General features: G+C 46.4%; 1 protein-coding gene across 2 annotated transcripts; it reads right to left on the bottom strand.

Moving 5' to 3' along the window:
- Positions 1 to 1008: 1008 nt before the first annotated feature.
- Positions 1009 to 23421, bottom strand: LOC139565864 (tetraspanin-12-like). 2 transcript variants are annotated; one of them, XM_071386490.1, is made up of 9 exons: positions 23291 to 23421; positions 22831 to 23025; positions 22571 to 22711; positions 22008 to 22090; positions 21327 to 21462; positions 17084 to 17149; positions 12044 to 12151; positions 11710 to 11853; positions 1009 to 2245 (listed from the first exon to the last, which is right to left on the bottom strand). In XM_071386490.1, exons 3-9 carry the CDS (start codon positions 22634 to 22636, stop codon positions 1913 to 1915), a joined length of 936 nt encoding a protein of 311 aa, XP_071242591.1. In that variant the 5' UTR covers positions 22637 to 22711; positions 22831 to 23025; positions 23291 to 23421; the 3' UTR covers positions 1009 to 1912. The 2 variants fall into 2 exon arrangements, with proteins under 2 accessions (XP_071242591.1, XP_071242590.1); XM_071386489.1 differs by having other exon boundaries at positions 22831 to 23421.
- Between the last annotated feature and the right edge of the window lie 3127 nt (positions 23422 to 26548).

Below are 26548 nucleotides of genomic sequence, written 5' to 3'. Positions count from 1 at the left end.
GAAGGAGGGAGAAGGAGGGAGGGAGAGAGAGACAGAAGGGCCTTCCATCCATCCTCCTCTTCTTCTAAACAGGCACTTTCTCCCCCTCCATCAAAAATGTCTAAGCTAAAGTTGTTACTCAATATACGCTGGCCACCTCGCCTGTCTCTCTGAGGCCTTGAACCAACCCATAACCACTTCCATACACACGTTCAGGTTTGTCCTTGCTGATCTGAACTGAGTGAAACTGTCAGAAAGCTGCCAACCTGGAGAGCTAGGTGTAGCTGGGACTGTATTGCTGATACCGTTCTAATCCTCGCTACTACTTTTAGTGCATCAGTTAGGAGTCAATGGCCTAAAGTTATGGGCATAGGCGTTAGTGTGGGATCGGCCTTTGCTTCTCCAATGAAGGGTGTACTTTGAAAGGGGACTCTGCAACCTTCATTCACCCTGCCCATACAGTACATCTCTGTCCCCCAGGAACCCTTAGGTTGGGACCAGCAGGATTTAAGCGTGAGACCTCTGGAGTATCCTTGCTGAAAGCCATGGATGACCAGAGTCCTTTGATGAGGGCCTGCAAGGGGACACACAGCAAGGGGACACACAGCAAGGGGACACACTGCAAGGGGACACATAGATAGAGGGCAAACACAAAATATAATCACCAGTGACTTAAAGGATCTGAGGGGAGGTTTCTGACATTCAGTAGGTGATGACAGCTGCAGTTTACCGACTGCACTTCTAGCTATAAATACTATGGATTATCAATAGCACCTTAATTACGGAGGAAGGGCTCTTGGTAATGGCTGTAGCAGAATGAGTGGAATGGTATCAAACACATGGTTTCTAGGTGTTTGATGCCATTCCATTTGCTCCATTCCAGATATTATTATGAGTCGTCCTCCCCTCAGCAGCCTCCACTGAAAGCAGGGTATGTTATTTCAGAATGAAAGACCCATACTCTCCCACATATCGTTCTCATAGTTCTCCCAGAATGAATTCTGTTCACTTCAAATGCATGATACGTGCTGTGTGGCAATGAAAGGACATTTTATTTTTCATCCCTAAGAGTGTCATGCTGACAGTGATCTGTATCAGAGAACAAACACTTGGTTGTGTTATTATTCCTTGGCAAACACACAGTATATTTCACAAACCCTCTGAAATTATTAAATGCACAGATTATTGTTTGAGCTGAAATGCATTATTCTCACAGAGCCAGAGATAAATAGACAACATCATGTTCCGTTTATAGTAGACTACAATAATACACTCTGACTGGTGCACAAACGCTCATGAATATGGCTGAGTGGTTCCAGTGGATTCCAACAGGTCTGTCAAATTAAGACATATGATATTTCCAAATGTCCAGATAAACTGAATTTCCTTGGTTCGGTGCGTTTTGAGTGAGATGAAGAGTTGACATGTCCTTACAGCAGTCTTTGCTGAACAGGTTTCATCCAGTCAGTGCTAGTGGTGATATTCCCAAACATTCCCAACGAGGAGGAGGGATGTTGGGAAAACTACAACGATTCCCTCCCCTCCTCACTTCCGGATAGTGGTGACGCTACAGGAGCAAGCCTCGGCTTAGAGTTATTTCGTTTCTGTGACAATTTCCAATCCCAGCTGTGACAAAATAGTCATAAAAGGTCCCACAGTCCAGTATGTCATTGTCATGTTGTCCAACGGGAAAGAGAGGAGGAGGAGGGGGGGGGCATGGGGGGTATTCACTCTCCTGCAACTGTGCCCAATCTCTCTCATAGCTCCTACCCTCTTTTTCTCAACCCCCTTCTCTCCCCTCATCCAGTCTCACACTTTCTCCTCATCCCCTTATTCTTTCCCTCTCTCAGTGTCTGTGAAGTAGGGGTGAGGGGTGAGGGGTGGTGTGAGGGGCAGATGGGTGGACAGTTTATCCCCCCCCCCCCCCCCCCCGCTAGGACAGTGTCTCCATCTCAAACTGGGTGTGTCCATGTCCGTTAGATGTGGTCGCAGTATTGGACCAGGCCTCAGCCGGGCGAGTGTTACCCGATTTAGGAGCCTCCCCTTGGGGTGGGTGGGTGATGGTTAGAGGTCCAGGGTCGGTTCCTGGGGGGGGTTCGGGCGGGGTGGGCTCGGGGGGCTTGCGGTCGTAGTAGAGGGCCCAGAGCAGGGTTAGGGTCAGGGTCATGGCCAGAATCTGGGCCACTCCTATAGACACACCCAGGAAACGCAGCACCTGCAGTTGCTTAGTCCCCCGGATGAAACTGTAGATCTTCGGCCCGCAGCCCTGTAGTACACACACACACAGACACACACACACACACAGACAGACAGACAGACAGACAGACAGACAGACAGACAGACAGACAGACAGACAGACAGACAGACAGACAGACAGACAGACAGACAGACAGACAGACAGACAGACAGACAGACAGACAGACAGACAGACAGACAGACAGACAGACAGACAGACAGACAGACAAAGGAACACAATAAGGGCTTGTCATTTTAAGAGTTGAACCTAATTCATGTTGAAATATGGCATATGTTTGATCCATGTTATATTAATGTTACATTCATGTAATATTCATGCTGTTTCAATGTTTCAGTCTGTCTGTCTCGCCAGGGGCAGACCTCCCATACTAAGTCTGTGAGCTGTACATTTGCTGTAGGAACAAAATGAAAACGCTTTCTCATCCTATCACATGGATAACATGTACATGGAGAGAAAGAAACAGAGGGGGAGAGAGTGAGAGAAAGAGAGATGTAGGGGAAGAGAGGACGACGGTAGAGGAGTGTGGAAAGAGAGGGAATAGTAGTGGAGGTATAGAAAGGCCAGTCTATTACTTCCTGACTGAGGGATATTCACTCTGTGGTGCTACATACCAGACTGATCTACTCTACACCTTACTGCTGCCAGAGAGAGAGAGAGAGAGGTGGGAGAGAGAGTGAGAGAAAAGTGGGAGGAAAGGAAAGTCCTGTGGAGAAAGGGTAGTAAACGTGGGGGGAGAGAGGCTGTGATAAAGAAAGAGAGAGAAAACAGACAGGAGATAGAAAGGATGCTCCATACATTCCCCTTGACTCCCTCCTCTACTGACTGACTCCCTCCTCTACTGACTGACTCCCTCCTCTACTGACTGACTGACTCATCCTCACTACACACAGCATCTCTTTGTCCCTCTGTATGCCTGGTTCTACTTAGTGAGGCGTAGCAGCAGCACTAACACTTCATATGAACCTCTCAGAGTTTACATTTAACACAATTAGTAGCCTCTCTCTCCCCCTTTTCCTGTATCGGTACTCTCTTTACCTCCTCCTCCCTTTCCCCCACACCCCTCTCTTTTTCCAGTGTCACAACCTCCCCTTTCTCCACCCTCTACCTCCATCTTTCCCAGGCATGCCAGTCCAGGTGTGTATTTTTGTTTATTATTTACAACGATGGTCTACACCGGCCAAACTTGGATGACGCTGGGCCAATTGTGCGCCGCACTATTGGACTACCAATCACGGCCGGTTGTGATACAGTCTGGATTCGAACCAGGTTGTCTGTAGTGACACCTGAGATGAAGCGTCTTAGACCACTGTGCCACTTGGAAGCCCCTGTATGTGTATGTCAGGCAGGAACAGCCTGCTCACCCAGCATTTCTCACCCAGGTGACAATGGGCAGCCTGGCAGTCTACACCTGGCACACCGGGCCTGCTAGAACCCTGTTAGAGCCACACAACTTGGCCTGGACCATGGGGAGGGGAACTGTTGCTAAGGCTAGGGGGTTAACAGGGTTGGTTTGGGGTTAGACCAGGACAGTGGTTGACTAAACACAGCAGACAGACATGTTGAGGTGGAGGTGGTCAGACTGGATAAAGGACAGGGTTGGTTTGGGGTTAGACCAGGACAGGGGTTGACTAAACACAGCAGACAGACATGTTGAGGTGGAGGTGGTCAGACTGGATAAAGGACAGGGTTGGTTTGGGGTTAGACCAGGACAGTGGTTGACTAAACACAGCAGACAGACATGTTGAGGTGGAGGTGGTCAGACTGGATAAAGGACAGGGTTGGTTTGGGGTTAGACCAGGACAGGGGTTGACTAAACACAGCAGACAGACATGTTGAGGTGGAGGTGGTCAGACTGGATAAAGGACAGGGTTGGTTTGGGGTTAGACCAGGACAGTGGTTGACTAAACACAGCAGACAGACATGTTGAGGTGGAGGTGGTCAGACTGGATAAAGGACAGGGTTGGTTTGGGGTTAGACCAGGACAGTGGTTGACTAAACACAGCAGACAGACATGTTGAGGTGGAGGTGGTCAGACTGGATAAAGGACAGGGTTGGTTTGGGGTTAGACCAGGACAGGGGTTGACTAAACACAGCAGACAGACATGTTGAGGTGGAGGTGGTCAGACTGGATAAAGGACAGGGTTGGTTTGGGGTTAGACCAGGACAGGGGTTGACTAAACACAGCAGACAGACATGTTGAGGTGGAGGTGGTCAGACTGGATAAAGGACAGGGTTGGTTTGGGGTTAGACCAGGACAGTGGTTGACTAAACACAGCAGACAGACATGTTGAGGTGGAGGTGGTCAGACTGGATAAAGGACAGGGTTGGTTTGGGGTTAGACCAGGACAGTGGTTGACTAAACACAGCAGACAGACATGTTGAGGTGGAGGTGGTCAGACTGGATAAAGGACAGGGTTGGTTTGGGGTTAGACCAGGACAGGGGTTGACTAAACACAGCAGACAGACATGTTGAGGTGGAGGTGGTCAGACTGGATAAAGGACAGGGTTGGTTTGGGGTTAGACCAGGACAGGGGTTGACTAAACACAGCAGACAGACATGTTGAGGTGGAGGTGGTCAGACTGGATAAAGGACAGGGTTGGTTTGGGGTTAGACCAGGACAGGGGTTGACTAAACACAGCAGACAGACATGTTGAGGTGGAGGTGGTCAGACTGGATAAAGGACAGGGTTGGTTTGGGGTTAGACCAGGACAGGGGTTGACTAAACACAGCAGACAGACATGTTGAGGTGGAGGTGGTCAGACTGGATAAAGGACAGGGTTGGTTTGGGGTTAGACCAGGACAGGGGTTGACTAAACACAGCAGACAGACATGTTGAGGTGGAGGTGGTCAGACTGGATAAAGGACAGGGTTGGTTTGGGGTTAGACCAGGACAGGGGTTGACTAAACACAGCAGACAGACATGTTGAGGTGGAGGTGGTCAGACTGGATAAAGGACAGGGTTGGTTTGGGGTTAGACCAGGACAGGGGTTGACTAAACACAGCAGACAGACATGTTGAGGTGGAGGTGGTCAGACTGGATAAAGGACAGGGTTGGTTTGGGGTTAGACCAGGACAGTGGTTGACTAAACACAGCAGACAGACATGTTGAGGTGGAGGTGGTCAGACTGGATAAAGGACAGGGTTGGTTTGGGGTTAGACCAGGACAGTGGTTGACTAAACACAGCAGACAGACATGTTGAGGTGGAGGTGGTCAGACTGGATAAAGGACAGGGTTGGTTTGGGGTTAGACCAGGACAGGGGTTGACTAAACACAGCAGACAGACATGTTGAGGTGGAGGTGGTCAGACTGGATAAAGGACAGGGTTGGTTTGGGGTTAGACCAGGACAGTGGTTGACTAAACACAGCAGACAGACATGTTGAGGTGGAGGTGGTCAGACTGGATAAAGGACAGGGTTGGTTTGGGGTTAGACCAGGACAGGGGTTGACTAAACACAGCAGACAGACATGTTGAGGTGGAGGTGGTCAGACTGGATAAAGGACAGGGTTGGTTTGGGGTTAGACCAGGACAGGGGTTGACTAAACACAGCAGACAGACATGTTGAGGTGGAGGTGGTCAGACTGGATAAAGGACAGGGTTGGTTTGGGGTTAGACCAGGACAGGGGTTGACTAAACACAGCAGACAGACATGTTGAGGTGGAGGTGGTCAGACTGGATAAAGGACAGGGTTGGTTTGGGGTTAGACCAGGACAGTGGTTGACTAAACACAGCAGACAGACATGTTGAGGTGGAGGTGGTCAGACTGGATAAAGGACAGGGTTGGTTTGGGGTTAGACCAGGACAGTGGTTGACTAAACACAGCAGACAGACATGTTGAGGTGGAGGTGGTCAGACTGGATAAAGGACAGGGTTGGTTTGGGGTTAGACCAGGACAGGGGTTGACTAAACACAGCAGACAGACATGTTGAGGTGGAGGTGGTCAGACTGGATAAAGGACAGGGTTGGTTTGGGGTTAGACCAGGACAGTGGTTGACTAAACACAGCAGACAGACATGTTGAGGTGGAGGTGGTCAGACTGGATAAAGGACAGGGTTGGTTTGGGGTTAGACCAGGACAGTGGTTGACTAAACACAGCAGACAGACATGTTGAGGTGGAGGTGGTCAGACTGGATAAAGGACAGGGTTGGTTTGGGGTTAGACCAGGACAGGGGTTGACTAAACACAGCAGACAGACATGTTGAGGTGGAGGTGGTCAGACTGGATAAAGGACAGGGTTGGTTTGGGGTTAGACCAGGACAGGGGTTGACTAAACACAGCAGACAGACATGTTGAGGTGGAGGTGGTCAGACTGGATAAAGGACAGGGTTGGTTTGGGGTTAGACCAGGACAGGGGTTGACTAAACACAGCAGACAGACATGTTGAGGTGGAGGTGGTCAGACTGGATAAAGGACAGGGTTGGTTTGGGGTTAGACCAGGACAGGGGTTGACTAAACACAGCAGACAGACATGTTGAGGTGGAGGTGGTCAGACTGGATAAAGGACAGGGTTGGTTTGGGGTTAGACCAGGACAGGGGTTGACTAAACACAGCAGACAGACATGTTGAGGTGGAGGTGGTCAGACTGGATAAAGGACAGGGTTGGTTTGGGGTTAGACCAGGACAGGGGTTGACTAAACACAGCAGACAGACATGTTGAGGTGGAGGTGGTCAGACTGGATAAAGGACAGGGTTGGTTTGGGGTTAGACCAGGACAGTGGTTGACTAAACACAGCAGACAGACATGTTGAGGTGGAGGTGGTCAGACTGGATAAAGGACAGGGTTGGTTTGGGGTTAGACCAGGACAGGGGTTGACTAAACACAGCAGACAGACATGTTGAGGTGGAGGTGGTCAGACTGGATAAAGGACAGGGTTGGTTTGGGGTTAGACCAGGACAGTGGTTGACTAAACACAGCAGACAGACATGTTGAGGTGGAGGTGGTCAGACTGGATAAAGGACAGGGTTGGTTTGGGGTTAGACCAGGACAGGGGTTGACTAAACACAGCAGACAGACATGTTGAGGTGGAGGTGGTCAGACTGGATAAAGGACAGGGTTGGTTTGGGGTTAGACCAGGACAGTGGTTGACTAAACACAGCAGACAGACATGTTGAGGTGGAGGTGGTCAGACTGGATAAAGGACAGGGTTGGTTTGGGGTTAGACCAGGACAGGGGTTGACTAAACACAGCAGACAGACATGTTGAGGTGGAGGTGGTCAGACTGGATAAAGGACAGGGTTGGTTTGGGGTTAGACCAGGACAGGGGTTGACTAAACACAGCAGACAGACATGTTGAGGTGGAGGTGGTCAGACTGGATAAAGGACAGGGTTGGTTTGGGGTTAGACCAGGACAGTGGTTGACTAAACACAGCAGACAGACATGTTGAGGTGGAGGTGGTCAGACTGGATAAAGGACAGGGTTGGTTTGGGGTTAGACCAGGACAGTGGTTGACTAAACACAGCAGACAGACATGTTGAGGTGGAGGTGGTCAGACTGGATAAAGGACAGGGTTGGTTTGGGGTTAGACCAGGACAGGGGTTGACTAAACACAGCAGACAGACATGTTGAGGTGGAGGTGGTCAGACTGGATAAAGGACAGGGTTGGTTTGGGGTTAGACCAGGACAGGGGTTGACTAAACACAGCAGACAGACATGTTGAGGTGGAGGTGGTCAGACTGGATAAAGGACAGGGTTGGTTTGGGGTTAGACCAGGACAGGGGTTGACTAAACACAGCAGACAGACATGTTGAGGTGGAGGTCGTCAGACTGGATAAAGGACAGGGTTGGTTTGGGGTTAGACCAGGACAGGGGTTGACTAAACACAGCAGACAGACATGTTGAGGTGGAGGTGGTCAGACTGGATAAAGGACAGGGTTGGTTTGGGGTTAGACCAGGACAGGGGTTGACTAAACACAGCAGACAGACATGTTGAGGTGGAGGTGGTCAGACTGGATAAAGGACAGGGTTGGTTTGGGGTTAGACCAGGACAGGGGTTGACTAAACACAGCAGACAGACATGTTGAGGTGGAGGTGGTCAGACTGGATAAAGGACAGGGTTGGTTTGGGGTTAGACCAGGACAGGGGTTGACTAAACACAGCAGACAGACATGTTGAGGTGGAGGTGGTCAGACTGGATAAAGGACAGGGTTGGTTTGGGGTTAGACCAGGACAGGGGTTGACTAAACACAGCAGACAGACATGTTGAGGTGGAGGTGGTCAGACTGGATAAAGGACAGGGTTGGTTTGGGGTTAGACCAGGACAGTGGTTGACTAAACACAGCAGACAGACATGTTGAGGTGGAGGTGGTCAGACTGGATAAAGGACAGGGTTGGTTTGGGGTTAGACCAGGACAGGGGTTGACTAAACACAGCAGACAGACATGTTGAGGTGGAGGTGGTCAGACTGGATAAAGGACAGGGTTGGTTTGGGGTTAGACCAGGACAGGGGTTGACTAAACACAGCAGACAGACATGTTGAGGTGGAGGTGGTCAGACTGGATAAAGGACAGGGTTGGTTTGGGGTTAGACCAGGACAGGGGTTGACTAAACACAGCAGACAGACATGTTGAGGTGGAGTTGGTCAGACTGGATAAAGGACAGGGTTGGTTTGGGGTTAGACCAGGACAGGGGTTGACTAAACACAGCAGACAGACATGTTGAGGTGGAGGTGGTCAGACTGGATAAAGGACAGGGTTGGTTTGGGGTTAGACCAGGACAGGGGTTGACTAAACACAGCAGACAGACATGTTGAGGTGGAGGTGGTCAGACTGGATAAAGGACAGGGTTGGTTTGGGGTTAGACCAGGACAGGGGTTGACTAAACACAGCAGACAGACATGTTGAGGTGGAGGTGGTCAGACTGGATAAAGGACAGGGTTGGTTTGGGGTTAGACCAGGACAGTGGTTGACTAAACACAGCAGACAGACATGTTGAGGTGGAGGTGGTCAGACTGGATAAAGGACAGGGTTGGTTTGGGGTTAGACCAGGACAGGGGTTGACTAAACACAGCAGACAGACATGTTGAGGTGGAGGTGGTCAGACTGGATAAAGGACAGGGTTGGTTTGGGGTTAGACCAGGACAGTGGTTGACTAAACACAGCAGACAGACATGTTGAGGTGGAGGTGGTCAGACTGGATAAAGGACAGGGTTGGTTTGGGGTTAGACCAGGACAGGGGTTGACTAAACACAGCAGACAGACATGTTGAGGTGGAGGTGGTCAGACTGGATAAAGGACAGGGTTGGTTTGGGGTTAGACCAGGACAGTGGTTGACTAAACACAGCAGACAGACATGTTGAGGTGGAGGTGGTCAGACTGGATAAAGGACAGGGTTGGTTTGGGGTTAGACCAGGACAGGGGTTGACTAAACACAGCAGACAGACATGTTGAGGTGGAGGTGGTCAGACTGGATAAAGGACAGGGTTGGTTTGGGGTTAGACCAGGACAGGGGTTGACTAAACACAGCAGACAGACATGTTGAGGTGGAGGTGGTCAGACTGGATAAAGGACAGGGTTGGTTTGGGGTTAGACCAGGACAGGGGTTGACTAAACACAGCAGACAGACATGTTGAGGTGGAGGTGGTCAGACTGGATAAAGGACAGGGTTGGTTTGGGGTTAGACCAGGACAGGGGTTGACTAAACACAGCAGACAGACATGTTGAGGTGGAGGTGGTCAGACTGGATAAAGGACAGGGTTGGTTTGGGGTTAGACCAGGACAGGGGTTGACTAAACACAGCAGACAGACATGTTGAGGTGGAGGTGGTCAGACTGGATAAAGGACAGGGTTGGTTTGGGGTTAGACCAGGACAGGGGTTGACTAAACACAGCAGACAGACATGTTGAGGTGGAGGTGGTCAGACTGGATAAAGGACAGGGTTGGTTTGGGGTTAGACCAGGACAGTGGTTGACTAAACACAGCAGACAGACATGTTGAGGTGGAGGTGGTCAGACTGGATAAAGGACAGGGTTGGTTTGGGGTTAGACCAGGACAGTGGTTGACTAAACACAGCAGACAGACATGTTGAGGTGGAGGTGGTCAGACTGGATAAAGGACAGGGTTGGTTTGGGGTTAGACCAGGACAGTGGTTGACTAAACACAGCAGACAGACATGTTGAGGTGGAGGTGGTCAGACTGGATAAAAGACAGGGTTGGTTTGGGGTTAGACCAGGATAGTGGTTGACTAAACACTGCCTGCCTACCTACCTGCCTGCCTGCCTGCCTGCCTGCCTGCCTGTTGCCTGCCTGCATGACTGCCTGTTGCCTGCCTGCCTGCCTGTTGCCTGCCTGCATGACTGCCTGTTTGCCTGCCCTACTGCCTGCCTACCTACCTGTCTGTTTGCCTGCCTGTTGCCTGCCTGCATGACTGCCTGTTGCATGACTGCCTGTTTGCCTGCCCTACTGCCTGCCTACCCGCCTGTCTGTTTGCCTGCCTACCTGCCTGCATGCCTGCCTGTTTGCCTACCTACCTACCTACCTACCTACCTACCTACCTACCTACCTACCTGCCTGCCTGCCTGCTTGCCTGCCTACCTGCCTGCCTGTTTGCCTGCCTACCTACCTGCCTGCATGTTTGCCTACCTACCTACCTACCTACCTACCTACCTACCTACCTACCTGCCTGCCTGCTTGCCTGCCTGCCTGTTTGCCTGCCTACCTACCTGCCTGCCTGTTTACCTGCCTACCTACCTGCCTGCCTGTTTGCCTGCCTACCTACCTGCCTGCCTGCGTGCCTGCCTGTGTATTTGAGTGGGTGTGTGAGAGAAAGGTGAGATATTAAAATAGAAATAGAGAGAGAGACTCTAGGGTGAAAGTTTGCTTTGTATTCTCTCTGTATCCTACTGGCAGGCTAGCTGGCATTGCTTGGCGTACCTCACCCCCTACTAGACTTTGTTTGTGTGTTCCCCACAGCATACCTTGTCCCCTGATGGGCTTGATGAGGCGTAATATCTGCACTCTGTCTCAACAATCTGGCAACCGCAGCAGCCAGAAGGCACACTATGCTATCAAGCCTGTGATTGGCTCTAATTGAGTTGTATGGATTTCTCTCCACCATTGAACACGGCAGGTCATTTCAGGCTGCAAATAGACATCCCATTGGAAACAGGTTGTTGTAAATGTATTACCTCCAAGAAAATCATCTCCACTCCATTCAGAATGTAAGTAGCCTAAATCAAAAAGTGTACTCTTATTGTTTCTGTCTCTTCTGAACTAACAGGTTTACTCAGTCAGTGAATAGGAATACATAAGCCTGTGTGTCCCTTTCTGATGATGTCACAGGGGAAGGTACGTCAATGGCAATTGGCAGATCCACCTGGGGCTACAGAGAGCCGTAATGATCACCTGTAATGATCCTAACTCTTTTCAGGGTGGGGTCAGAGGGTTCAGTAGGTGAACAGTTCACCAGAGGTCAAGCCACAACCTAACACTTACTATGAGGTCAGAGGGTCACTGGGGCACTCCTAGGGACACTCACCTCTTGGTGAAGGTCACTGAGGTCACGGTAGTGGGCGTGGCGAGCACATCCTGGATACTGATTGGAGCAGCAGGAGTCTGGTGGCCATTCCATCTCTGTCATCTCCAGCCAATCGGTGAAGTAGATGACCCCACAGCACTTAAACTGGGGAACACACAGTCAAAGAAAATGTACATACATTAGCAACCCTTTATAACTAGCAATCTTGCATATTCAAGCACTAAAACATGAATAACCTCTAATAAATACATGTAATATCTTATTAAAATGTTGCTCTTGGGTTATGATATAAAACCACTAAGTGTGTGTGACCTCTGGGGTAGTGACCTCTCACCTCAGTCTGGAAGGTGTTCCAGGTGTGTGTTAGCCACTGGTAACGCTGCAGGCCATAGTTGGGCATCCTGGACTTCAGACTGATTATATCTGACCTCTGAACTGAGGGCTTGGACAGAACATAACAGTGTAACTCCATTAGGGCTGTCCCCGACTAAAACAAATCTTGGTCGACCGAGAGTCGTCTGTTCTTTCGACCAATCAATTGGTCCAAATTTTCAAATGTGTATTTTTCCATATATAGGCACATCCTATGTGTTTTAATTAAATCAACTACAGTGCATTCGAAAAGAATTCAGACCCCTTTACTTTTTCCACATTTTGTTACATTACAGCCTTATTCTAAAGATTGATAAATTATTATTTTTTCTCATCAATCTACAAACAATACCTCATAATGACAAAGTGGAAACAGGTTTTTAGATTTTTTTGTAAATGTATATAAAATTATGATACTTAAGTATCAAAAATAAAAGTAAAAGTATAAGTAATTTCAAATTCCTTATATTAAGCAAACCAGCCGGGCACGATTTTCTTGTTTTCTTTTTTTTTTTTTTTTACGGATAGCCAGGGGCACAAATGAAGCATTTGTGTTTAATGAGTCCGCCAGATCAGATGCAGTAGGGATGACCAGTGATTTTCTCTTTTAATAGCGTGAATTGGACAATTTTCCTGTCCTAGTAAACATTCAAAAGTTAGTAGTACTTTTGGGTGTCAGGGAAAATGTATGGAGAAAGTACAAACTTTTCTTTAGGAATGTTGTGAAGTAAAAGTAAAAGTTACCAAAAATATAAATAGTAAAGTAAAGTACAGATACCCCAAAAAACTACTTAACTAGTACTTTAAAGTATTCTTACTTAAGTTCTTTACACCACTGCCACAAATCAGGCCTTTATGGAAGAGTGGCCACACTCCTTAGTACAAGGCACATGGCTGCCCGCTGGAAGTCTCTGAAAAGGCACCTAAAGGACTCTCAGACCATGAGAAACAAGATTCTCTGGTCTGATGAAACCAAGATTGAACTCTTTGGCCTGAATGCTAAGCGTCACGTCTGGAGGAAACCTGGCACCATCCCTACGGTGAAGCATGGTGGTGGCAGCATCATGCTGTGGAGATGTTTTTCAGCGGCTGGGACTGGGAGACTACTGTAGTCAGGATCTAGGGAAAGATGAACGGAGCAAAGTATAGAGATATTCTTCATGAAAACCTGCACCATCCCCTCTGTGCAGCGACACTCCCCATCCAACCTGATAGAGCTTTAGAGGATCTGCAGAGAAGAATGGGAGAAACTCCCCAAATACAGGTGTGCCAAGCTTGTAGCATCATACCCAAGAAGACTCGAGGTTGTAATTGCTGCCAAAGGTACTTCAACAAAGTACTGAGTAAACAGTCTGAATACTTATGTAAATGTGATATCAGTTGTTTTTTTTTATACATTTGCAAATATTTCCCCCAAATTTTTTTTGCTTTGTCATTATGGGGTATTGTGTGTAGATCGTTGAAAAAACAAAATGTAATCAATTTTAGAATAAGGCTGTAATGTAACAAAATGTGGAAAAAGTCAAGGGGTCTGAATACTTTGCAAATGCACTGTATATGCAGTGAGCTTGTCTGATGCTTTAAGCGCACTGTTTGATGAAATAATTAAGCCACACAAATGACTAGAGGGAGTCCAACCGCAATTTATTTGAGTGTGCCGGGCCGGGCTCAGACTTTCTGCGCTGTATTAAAAAAAATGAGTGACTAGCACCCGTTGTCTCTCTCTCCCTGCTGCAGGACCACCAAATAACATCAACAGTGTTTATCGCACTGTCCGTGTTGCTGAAGCTGCAACATAATTCCAGCCATTTCTGACTGAAAAATTATGTTACCGAAATCCCTAATTTGTTTAGGAAAAACAGTCCCTATTCTCTCAACCCTTGCTCTCTTTACGTGACACATGAATGCATCGCATGCACGTGACCATTATGACCTATAGCATATCATTATCACACCAATAAATTGGTTATAACAAACTCTGAACACCGTAACACACGTGACAGCAGAATTGATGCAAAGAATGTGACAAATAAACTCAAAACGGGGGAATGTTAACTGGTTGCTCAGGAGGTAAAAAATGTGTGGAATAAATTTGACTAGTTGTGGATAATACTGGAAATCAAGAAAAAGAAGGTAAGGAGCAAGTGCTGCGTGCAAACAGGAGCTGTTAGATTACAATATAATTTCTCTGACCGTTTGGAACAATGTAAACAACACTAAATAAATTATAAGCATAACAGAGAGTCTGTTATAATTTCCAAAATGGAACCGTTGATTTATTGTTTATGCTAAGTATTCAAAGTTCGCTTTATTTTCTTTTAAAATTAAAATGCTTGATTGCATTTCAAATCATGAATGACTCATATGCTGTGTGATGACATGAACGAACAAATGATTGATTGATTGATACAGTACTAAAGCTTATATAAGTATTGAAATATAGGCCTCAGTTACGGTATCAAGTCCTAACAGGATGCGCTCTTAGGCCTGCCTGCAGCTCGATGGTGGTTATACAAGGCTGCTATACTAAGCCTACTAATGATAACGACATTACTTATTATAATACTAACGATGATCATAACAATAATAGTAATACCAACAATAAGAAGGAGATCAAGGAATAAAGGAGGGTTATTATTATTATTAAAAATATAATTTGTCTGATCATTTGGAACAGTGTAAACAACACTCAATAAATTATGAATAATACCAGAGAGGCGGTTTTAACGAGATAAAAAGTGTGAAGCCTTTATTACAGCATAGCAAAGATTAAACAACAGCCGAATTTGTGAAATGATTTAACCGACATGTTGTGGTTGGTGCTCACGAAGGCTTGGTGCTCACAGAATCAGTATGCTATTAACCAAACACTCAAACAGGCAATATAAGCAGGATCTGTATTATTTTAGTAAATATATATGGATGATTTCTAAAGCTTATTATAACGGCTATTGATTATAGACCTAATTCAGTTGTGATTTCCTCTCTCCTCACTTTTCTTAGACAATTAAGGCAAAGGCTTTTTTCACTGCCTCCACTGCATTGTTCTCAACACCAATATGCTGGTTAACTTTGCTATTATGCCCATAGCGACAACAGCACACTGATGTGTTTCAGAACCGGGAACAGCGACCACTATCCAACACAGGAGAAACCGAATCTGTTATAAAATTATATTATTTTTATTAGTGTTGCACCATTGTTCCTACTTAATATAAACATATACAATTTCAGTAGCACATGTCTTAGAGTGATGGACTGTACCATCCCCACGACCTCCACAATGGATCAGTCCACTCAGACAGGCGTGAATCACACAGGTGTCTTGTACGCCATGATATTTTGTTTTTGCTACTGCTCGACTAAAGAAATCTCGGTCGACCAACAGCCTATCGACCAAACAATCGACCAGTCGACTAAATGGGGTCAGCCCTAAACTCCATCTCATTCAGTATAGTTACATTCAGTTCAGCCATATATTTCAGTTCAACTTCAGCTGAGAACATTTCATGTACAGCTCATGTATTATTGTCACAAGATACTCAACAGAAAGCCATGAAACCATATTGGAGCAACAGTCACAGTGGTGTATATTTAGCTACCAGCTCTCTGTTTCAAGCCTAGTTATATAGTCCAAGCCTCTGACCATGCCTCAAATATTTTCAAACACACAACTTCTGACTCTCTCCTCTAGTGTTTCCCAGGCCTCCAACACTCCGGTATGTAGTTGCTGAGGTTGACAACGGCTTGTTGTCTAAACAATTACCACTGTCTGGGCTCTGGGGAACCAGACCAGAGCTGTTCCGCAGACCCACAGTCTGACACACTTAGCATGCATAACTTATCCCCCTCTCCTCTCCTCTCCTTTCCAATAAAACCTCCACCTAACTCACCCTTGGGCCTCCCTCCCCTCCTTCTTCCTCTCTCCTTCACTCTTTATCCCTCTCTCCTCTAGTCTTGTAATGAGATTGTGATAAGCATAATATGACCCAGGTTACACAGAATTCCCCTGAGGCCAGGTTGGTGCTACCTTGGTGCTACACTAGCAGGGTTCTGATAAAGGACAAGGCACAAAGACTACAATACCCACAACCCCCTGCGGCATGGCAGGTGTGTCACACTGAGGGAGGCGTGTGGCACTGTGGACTCAAAGGCCAGGTGCTAGTGCTAAACACACACACATCCTCAGGCTTGTAGCCAAGTACCAAACACACACACACCTTTCTCAGTTTGCCATACACACTGCTCTAGCCAGTGACCAGGTGCTGCACACACACGGACACAAACACACCTGCGCGGTCGGAGCGAGTCCCACCTACTGTGATGGGACAACAAAGCCACTGTGGGCTCTTTCATGGTGGAGAGATAAGCCCCTGGCTCAGTGGAGGGGCAGCCCTGTAGGGGAGAACCCGTTGTAATAGAGAGCCCTGCCCATTGTGTTCAAACACCCACACCCTGAGCAGGAGGGAGGGAGGGGAATGAGGGAGGGATGGGAACGGGGGACACAATTATACCCTATCTTAGGGGTACTCAACTCTTACCCTACGAGGTCCGGAGCCTGCTGGTTTTCTGTTCTACCTGATAATTAATTGCACCCATCTGGTGTCCCAGTTCTAAATCAGTCCCTGATTAGAGGGGAACAATGAAAAAATGCAGTGGAACCTGGTTTCACCCAACTACACTTTAGGGACATTGTGGAATTTTGAGATGCTGGACGTTTCTTTTAGTTAGATGTTTTGGTTGTTCATATATAGCACCAGTACCATTTCCCTGTGCTCTTTGGCCTGTGCCCTGCACTGGCCATGTTGTTTATTGGGTAGCCCCAGTAAGCAGAGAAAGAGGCGAGCTTTCTGAGCAGAGCAGAACATGACTGGCATTTATGTTTATTCATAGCACAGAACAAAATATAGACAGGCCTATAAGGACAGCCCCCACACATAGAGCTGCAGCATAGAGCTGCAGCATAGAGATACAGCATATAGAAAATCAGTGCCGCACTCACCTCGTCATACGTCCACACCCCACTGGCCAACTCTACACAGAAGATCACCAACAGACTGCCAAAGTACTGAGGAGAAAGAGAAAGAGGGAGAGAGAGACAGAGAGACAGAGAGAGAGAGAGAGAGAGAGAGAGAGAGAGAGAGAGAGAGAGAGAGAGAGAGAGAGAGAGAGAGAGAGAGAGAGAGAGAGAGAGAGAGAGAGAGAGAGAGGGAGAGAGAGAGGGGAGAGAGAGAGGGGAGAGAGAGGGGAGACAGAGAGGGGAGAGAGAGAGAGAGGGAGAGAGGAGAGAGAAAGAGAAAGAGAAAGAGAAAGAGAGAGGGAGAGAGAGAGAGAGAGAGAGAGAGAGAGACAGAGAGAGAGACAGACAGACAGACAGACAGACAGACAGACAGACAGACAGACAGACAGACAGACAGACAGACAGACAGACAGACAGACAGACAGACAGACAGACAGACAGACAGACAGACAGACAGACAGACAGACAGAGAGAATGTTAGTGTTGAGGCTAGACAGAGATGTACTGTGCAGTGTCTTGTCTGAGTGATTGATCGTCATGGTGGATGGTGGGAGAAAGTGCTTTCACACACAATGAGTAGTGATGTTATGTTCTTCAATCTCCAGACGCCTGTTCCACTCATGTCACATACACACACATACACACTGACACACATTACACACTGACACACATTACACACACACACACCTATTTCCACAATTTCACATAAAGAAAAAACACTAAAATGTTCAATCTTTCAGACTTTCATGTAAACACAACTGTGCAAACACACACACACACCACACACACACACACACACACACACACACACACACACACACACACATACACACACACATATACACACAGGTCTTATGAAGAGTGATGCGTGTGTCAGCCATTCTATTGGGGGCATGTTAGTGGTACAGGGTATGTCTGACAGCCTGTTTGTTTGGAGTGTAAATATTATTGGCAGACAGATGGCTCTGCCTTGCCTTTGTTAGTGCTACACTCCATTTAGAGCAGGCCAGTCCCAAACAACACAGGCACACACTCACACACCTCTCACCCAGAAACTCATCTCACCACTCAAAAACATCTCCCCGGTCTTCTTCTCTCTGTGTGACCTTTCACCCTTCGAACCCCCCTCTAACACACTCCTTCACACACATACCAAGACATACACAAACAGTACATCAATACTTCACCATTCTACAAGGACGATTTCCAGGTGTGACGAGAATATGAAACTTCCCTGGACCCCTTCTAGCTTCAATATACACTGAGTATACAAAACATTAAGAACACCTGCTCTTTCCATGACATAGACTGACCAGGTGAATCCAGGCGAAAGCTATAATCACTTATTGATGCCACTTGTTAAATACACTTCAATGTAGGGAGGAGACAGGTAAAGAAGAATTTTTAAGCCTTGAGACAATTGAGACATGGATTGTGTACGTGTGCCATTCAGAGGATGAATGGGCAAGACAAAATATTTAAGTGCCTTTGAACAGGGTATGGTAGTAGGTGCCAAGTGCACTGGTTTAAGGGTGGCCAAAAACTGCAATGCTGCTGGGTTTTTCACACTCAACAGTTTCCTGTGTGTATCAAGAATGGTCCACCACTCAAAGGACATCCAGCCAATTTGACACAACTGTGGGAAGCATCGGAGTCAACACAGGCCAGCAGCTGTGTGGAACGCTTTCAACACCTAGTAGAGTCCATGTCCCAACGAATTGAGGGAAAAGAGGAGTGCAACTCAATATTAGGAAGGTGTTCTTAATGTTTTGTGCACTCAGTGTATTACCTTTCTCATAGAGATGTGTCTTTATGTTTCACACATTTCATTTCACGGAGGAAGCTCTCTCTCTCTCTCTCACACACACACACACACACACACACACACACACACACACACACACACATACACACACTGAGGTTAGAGGAGGGTTGCAGTTGTTTGAATGGAATGTCAAGGCTTCCAAGAATGGATTTCCTCCTGTGTAGAGAGACTTACAGCATATTTCCCTTCCCTCGCTGATACTCAATTAACACGTATACAAGGGCGAGAGAGGGAAGACAGGGAAAGAGAGGTGGAGGAACAGAAGAGTGAGAGGGGGAGAGCTATAAGTTTAGGCTAAGGGGGGATTTGTTTGGCATCTTTAAGGAGGGACTATTTTTAAGCGACCTTTCTACGCGTTCGCTGGAACAGCTTCTCAGATTAACTTAAGACCCTGCAGTCGTCCCTAACATACCCCCAATATCCCACAACGCACCACTGCATGCATATAAACATCTACAAACATCCCAACAACCGCTTAGAGACCCTAAATGGACGCCTTGACGCTTTTCACTAGCTTAGTCCACAACAGAAATACAACTATCTATAACATATAAAGGTTTTAACTGAGCTTAAAGCCAGGGAACCATCAATTACCCACCACAGCTATGATTGAAGGGAGAAGGGGGGGGGGTGTGTTATTCAGGTAGAGAGCAGAGTCGGGGTGGTGGGGGTCGTTCCTCTGAAAGGGACGCCCCAACTGGTGAATGGGTATGTGGGTAACTCAAGCGCCACTCACCCCTCTCAGCCACCTCGCCATAAGCGGGCAAAGACGGGTGGGATAGCGTTACCCATTGTCCCCCTCAACCGAGATAATATTGTCTCCGCAGTGCGCCAGCGAAACACAGGAATGCCAGGGCAGAGTTGCAAGGAGAGAGGGATGAATGAAGTCCCAATGGAGGGGTGGACGAAGCGTGAGGGAGACCCAGAATCCAGGCACTTTGGTCGGGGAGAGACTGACACAGGAAGCCCCTCCCTCTCCGTCTCCCCACACAGCACACCTGGGAGATAGAGCCACAAAACAGGCGCCACCCCACCCTATCCGATGTCCTGCCCTTCCAATCTATAGGAATATGAGTAATCATGTACCTGCCCTGTTATAGTTTTTGTATGCATGACACAATTGGTCAACGGAAATAGTGCATTATGCTGCCACGAATGCTTCTGTATGGGAATACATGTTATGTATGCAAGACATGTGTAGTAAAGTAATGCTCCGTAGCACATGCTCTGTAAGCACAGAGATGATACATTGTTTAGTCATCTGCATGCATGGTTGGATGGAAATTGATTTTTGGGGGGTTGTCTCTCTCTCTCTCTCTTTTCTGTACCTCAGTGGGTTTCTCTCTCCCTCTCCTTCACCTGCTCTGACTCAATCCACCTCTTTACCTCTTTTCTTTTATCCCTGTTTCTCTTTCATTCTCTCTTTTTGTTGTCCCACACTGACAGTGGTGAGTGATTGAGACAATCACACACTTATCTGTCCATCTCTCTCTCTCTCTCCCTCTCTCTCTCTCTCTCTCTCTCTCTCCCTCCCCCTCCTTCTCTCTGGACATCCATCAGTGCCCAGGGTACCATTACTCAGGCAGGCTCAGACAGCAGCAGTGGTGAATAGTTTTACAGCTGTACTTATCCACGGGAGCGCCATTCCGCAACACACCGGCAACATCCCCGCACCAGGCCCTCGCTCGCTCAGAGGGGGCGTTCGCGAACACAAGACGCGGCGCAACACGCTTACGGGATGATGAATGACCATTGTGGCGCTGCATTGGATGAGTAACGGCTGTAAAATCGAGAGGGGAATTCTCGTTGCATCTCCCTCCGGTGTATGAACGGTGGAACTACGAGACTGTGTGGCTGTTGCGTGAATTTACAGGCCTGTTCCAGGGTTTATGAGGGCACAATAATATTACTTTATTGAGATGTAGAGGACATCAGGCTGTTACAGATGATGAGGACAATAGCACATGAAGATAGATAGGGGGGGCTACTGTGTGTGGAGCACTCTGTGTGTGTGTGTGTGTGTGTGTGTGTGTGTGTGTGTGTGTGTGTGTGTGTGTGTGTGTGTGTGTGTGTGTGTGTGTGTGTGTGTGTGTGTGTGTGTGTGTGTGTGTGTGTGTGTGTGTGTGTGTGTGTGTGTGTGTGTGTGTGTGTGGTGCGTGCGTGTATTTCAAGGTTGTATAAATGTGTAACTAACACCGATAGCTAAAGAAAACCTTTCAGAGATCTACAGCAATTACAACCCACTTCTCCAACTAAACCCCGAGCTCATCCCAGTTTCCACACACACACACACATACATACATATACATACATACATACATACATACATACATACATACATACATACATACATACATACATACACACACACACACACGCTCATTTCATTCAGACACGTACCCAGGACAGGAGTAGAAGGTTGCATTTCAGTGTGCCGCAGTAGCCCACCATGGCCACGATGACAAGAAAACAACACACTGCAATGATGACGGGATGGACAGCCGGAGAATACGTGAGAACTGCTGCTTCCTCCAGCCTACAGGGGGAGAGGGGGGGGTAACTTGGCAGACTTTTGGTTTATTTATCTATCCATCCTGCTATTGCTCTCCCTCTCCCCTCCCTCTTCTCTCCCTCTTCTCTCTCTCTCTCTGTGTGGCCTGTTGCATTATTATTAATACAGCAGACAGCAGTAAATAGTGATTACACTCCGTAAGAATGTGGATCTCCTCTACCGCAGAAGTTACTGTCAGGGGCCAGTGAGGGGTGAGATGGTGGTCTGTGGACAGGTCTAGGTGATGAGAAACTGTTGAATTCAAAAAGTTATGCCGCTGATGATTTGTGGAATGGTTGTCAGGTATGAGTCGAGGTGATTTGTTGAGGAAGTGAGATATATTATCCAACAGACCCTCCTCTCTTTATCAGTCTCCTTCCTCCTCTATTCTCAATCTCTTCTTATTTACTGCTCCAACTCATATATATACTAATTATCTTCCTCTCTCACTTTCTCCCTGTTATCTCCCTCCTGTCCCTCCCAGTACATGCCCACTGAGAGGTGTCAACATTGAGATCCATATCACTCACCTGGTGTGGGCCGTCAAGGTGAGTACAGTGTTCAGGTAGTCCCTGAGCCAAGCAGCCACCCCCAGGACACATATCGACATGAGCTGAGGGAGCAGAACACACACACACACATAGAGAGAGAGATAGAACACACAGACACACACATTACACACAGACACACACATAACATTACAGTTTCACCAAGTAGGCCTACAGTAAACACTTCCACTCAAAATATGTTTTGTCTGAAAATGCTTATGGCAGTGAAATATAATCCAGGAACTTGGTATGGCAACAAAATGTTGCCTAGAGGGCATTTTGCCATGTGTTCAACACTTGCATAATCCACTACAACAACCCTGGAGCACTTATCAAATTTAATGGCCTATAAATAGCATGCAGTAGAATGCCAAACATGCAGTTTGTGCATTCTTGGGATGCAAATTGCACATTTGTTTTTCTGCGCCTTGGAGGCACGCATTGAGGTGGATGGATGAGAGGGGGGGGGGGTAAACTTGTCTGCATTGTGTAGCATGAGCGCGGGCACAACCCAGCCACCTGTTGGGGGTCTCTGCTTCTCTTACCCAGAAGAGTAAATTGATAGCGTAGAGCAGGCAGCGCAGGCACCTCACCGCGTCCTCGCGAGCCATTCTGAGCGCAACAGCAACCGGTGGTCAAGACAGGACTCCTCATCCTAACCCGCGCCACCATGGCAACATCATTAACTAAAAGGAATATAAATCAATTAAATTGGGATTATTAGTCTGTCCCATGAATACAAAACGAGTTCTCAGTGTTCCGTGTAAAACATGGTTTTACAGTGTTCCGTGTAAAACGGGTTTACATGTCTCTGTGCGTTCTGCGCGCGCCTTTCCAATGTCTTGTTTTAGCAGCCGAGGTAGATCCGTGGGAAGATCCAGAAAGCATTCACAACAGGTGGTTTCTTACTTTCCCCAGTCCAGGAATGATGGAGTGTGTGGATGAGCGCTCAGCGGTGCTGACATATCCAAATCAATCATCACTCACTTAGCAAGGTATACTGCGAAAACATATCCAGAACATTACAACAAAACAACTTCTTATAAGGGTTTTTGCGCCAAATGAACATAATCCATTTGGTTAAATTATTAATGTTCAGCACTCCTTTGACTCCCAGAGCAAACGTCAAACACTAAAAATCATACTATTGCACAGCAGCCTAAATCAAAACAAATAAAATATAACTTCAGTTGCGCACGTAGACACTGATTCCCAAAATCGATCTCTCCACAAAAACAATCCCCCGGTCGGTATGATAGGCCTACCTATCGTCCAATTCAGAGTGCCGAGTTAGTTATGCGCTGTCAGTTCAACTTTTCCATGTTTGAGTGGCCAAAACTCAACTCGCAGTTTGTTCTGTGTCATCCAAAGAGGTTGTCCGCGGGGTCCTAGCGCTTCGTCTGATTGCAATGCAGGAGTAACAACAGCAGGAGCAGCAACAGCAAGGCTATGGGTCTGTAGGGGGTGATGGAATGTGGACAGCTTTCCGCCTCTGAGATATAGCATACATAGGTCAAGAGGTCACATCTAGAGAGACTATTATTGTCTGTAGTAAATGTGGGATGGGACTTCATCATGGAACTTCACTAGAGAGAGCAACAATAATGCTGTAATACGTGTCACCTCTTTCCCACAGATGTGCATGGCTATTCAATTATATTCTGTAGTATTCTATTCTATTCTTTTATATTCTATTCTGTTATATTCTATTCTGTTCTGTTATATTCCCTGTGGGATGACATTACATAGGCCTATCACATACTCTTCTTGATACATATTCTTGATGATTTAGTGTATTAATAAAGGTGTCAAGCCTTCAGTTATGAAACACAGAGCATATCTCAGCCATCTAAAGCTTTCATTAGATAATCCGATTATTGGTTAGTCTATCGCTATCCCTGTCGATTCTGAACTCATTCTAAGAAAACACATGAATGAAAAAGGGGAAGGAATGAGTTACTCCTTAGGCTACATAATCAACAATTAAAAAGAGTAACAATAGACTCAGGTCGGCAGGCATTGTTATCTTAATTTATTGTCTTTTGATCTGTTTTTAATGTCCAAAGTCTGGCCATGAACCAAATGGGATTGATCAGCTTTAAAAAGCTTTATTGTTAGAGATGCATACAACAAAATAGAAGAAATTGACATTATATCTTGTGTTTCCTGATAACAATAATGTTGACTCAATAGATTAAAGGAAATTACATTTTATTTATTTATTTATTTTACCGTTATTTTACCAGGTAAGTTGACTGAGAACACGTTCTCATTTGCAGCAACGACCTGGGGAATAGTTACAGGGGAGAGGAGGGGGATGAATGAGCCAATTGTAAACTGGGGATTATTAGGTGACCGTGATGGTTGAGGGCCAGATTGGGAATTTAGCCAGGACACCGGGGTTAACACCCCTACTCTTACGATAAGTGCCATGGGATCTTTAATGACCTCAGAGAGTCAGGACACCCGTTTAACATCCCATCCGAAAGACGGCACCCTACACAGAGCAGTGTCCCCAATCACTGCCCTGGGGCATTGGGATCTTTGTTTAGACCAGAGGAAAGAGTGCCTCCTACTGGCCCTCCAACACCACTTCCAGCAGCACCTGGTCTCCCATCCAGGGACTGACCAGGACCAACCCTGCTTAGCTTCAGAAGCAAGCCAGCAGTGGTATGCAGGGTGGTATGCTGCTGGCGACATCACAGCATAGACTTGCTTGGGTGGTCTTCAGTGTGCCAATTCCATTGGAGGCAAGGAGATATGAGAGGATTAGTGTCACGTCTGAAAAATTGGAAGTTTTGTTTGTATTACTAGTTTGCTGACGCTGTTCCCGTCTCGTTCCATGCCCGTTCTTTATTAAATGTTTGACTCCCTGTACCTGCTTCGTCTCTCCAGCGTCATCCCATGTGACAATTAGAGGGAATGAGGATGGGGTGGGGTGGGTTGGGATGGAAATGGTGAATGGGGGGTTGGGAGAATTGAGAGAGGAGTGAGACAGTGTTTGGTGCATGGGATGGATGGTTTAGAGCTTGTAATGGAGGGTCGGGTTGAGAGAGATCACGAGGAGAATAGAATAGAGGATACCAAGTGCGAGAGACTGGAGAAGGGGGTGAGACAGTGAATGAGAGTGAATGAAGGTGCACAAAAGAGTGGTGAAGATCAATTGCACAATTCATAAGACAAAAACCCCCACATGTTTCATATGATTTATTAACTTTCATTTTCAACTGCCCTTCTCAACACACTGAATGAAAATAAACTAGCTTCTCGTGGGTCTATTCTTATGGGGACATGGTAACCTATAGATTGTCATTGTTTTGGATGAACAACAAAATGCTCATGAACCCCTCCTATAGACCTACAGTACCTCCAGAAAGTATTCACACCCCTTGACTTTCTCCACATTTTGTGTTAGTCTGAATAAAAATACATTAAAAAAAATTGATATTTTGTCAATGGCCTACACACAATACCCCATAATATTGTCAAAGTGGAATTCTGTTTTTTTTAAGTATTCAAACCCTTTGTTATTTAGGCAAGCCTAAATAAGTTCATGAGTAAAAATGTGCTTAACAAGTCACAATAAGTTGCATGGACTCACTCTGTGTGCAATAATAGTGTTTAACATGATTTTTAAATGACTACCTCATCTCTATACCTCACACTGTAAGGTCCCTCAGTCGAGCAGTGAATTTCAAACACTGATTCAACCACGAAAACCAGGGAGGTTTTCCAATGCCTCTCAAAGATGGGCACCTATTGGTATATTGGTAGATGGGTATAAAAAAAAGCAGACATTGAATATCCCTTTGAGCATGGTAAAGTTATTAATTACACTTTGGATGGCGTATCAATACATCCAGTCACTACAAAGATACACTACCTAGAAAGACTCAGCTGTAATCACTGCTAAAGGTGATTCTAACATTGACTCAGGGGGCTGAATAATTATCTAATCAAGATACTGTATTTTAGTGTTTTATTTTATCTTCTTTTTTTTGTACAAATGTTAGAATTTTTCTTTCACTTTGACATTATATAATCTTTTGTGTAGATTGTTGACAAAAATCACAATTAAATCCATTTTAATCCCACTTTGTAACACAACAAAATGTGGAAAAAGTCAAGGGGTGTGAATTCTTTCTGGAGGCACTGTATATCAGGCCTATAATGAACTGACAATCTGTTAGACTATTCAAATGGCGGTGTTATTTTATTTTCTCAGTGTGTTACTTATAGTTGAATGTGTTCGTTATAGTTAAATAATATCTCAGTTCAATGTGTGTGTAGGCCTACCCTCCCTACACAATATCAATTGTGCCAGATGAGCATTATTGTTGCTCACCTGCATTGAAGCTACAAATAAGATATTTTCTTTTAATCAAGTATTAATTTAAAATTAAAATAGCGCATTTCCATTTAAGTTTGATGATTAAAATGTGTTTACCTCGTTGGAAAAGCTTAATTATGTTATTTCAGTCAATGTTTCAAATTGATGTGTCTATGAACTACAGGAACTAAGG

This window comes from Salvelinus alpinus, chromosome 37 (assembly GCF_045679555.1).
Source record: "Salvelinus alpinus chromosome 37, SLU_Salpinus.1, whole genome shotgun sequence".
NCBI classification, from domain to species: Eukaryota; Metazoa; Chordata; class Actinopteri; order Salmoniformes; family Salmonidae; genus Salvelinus; species Salvelinus alpinus.
This window is presented reverse-complemented; position numbering and strand designations above follow the sequence as displayed.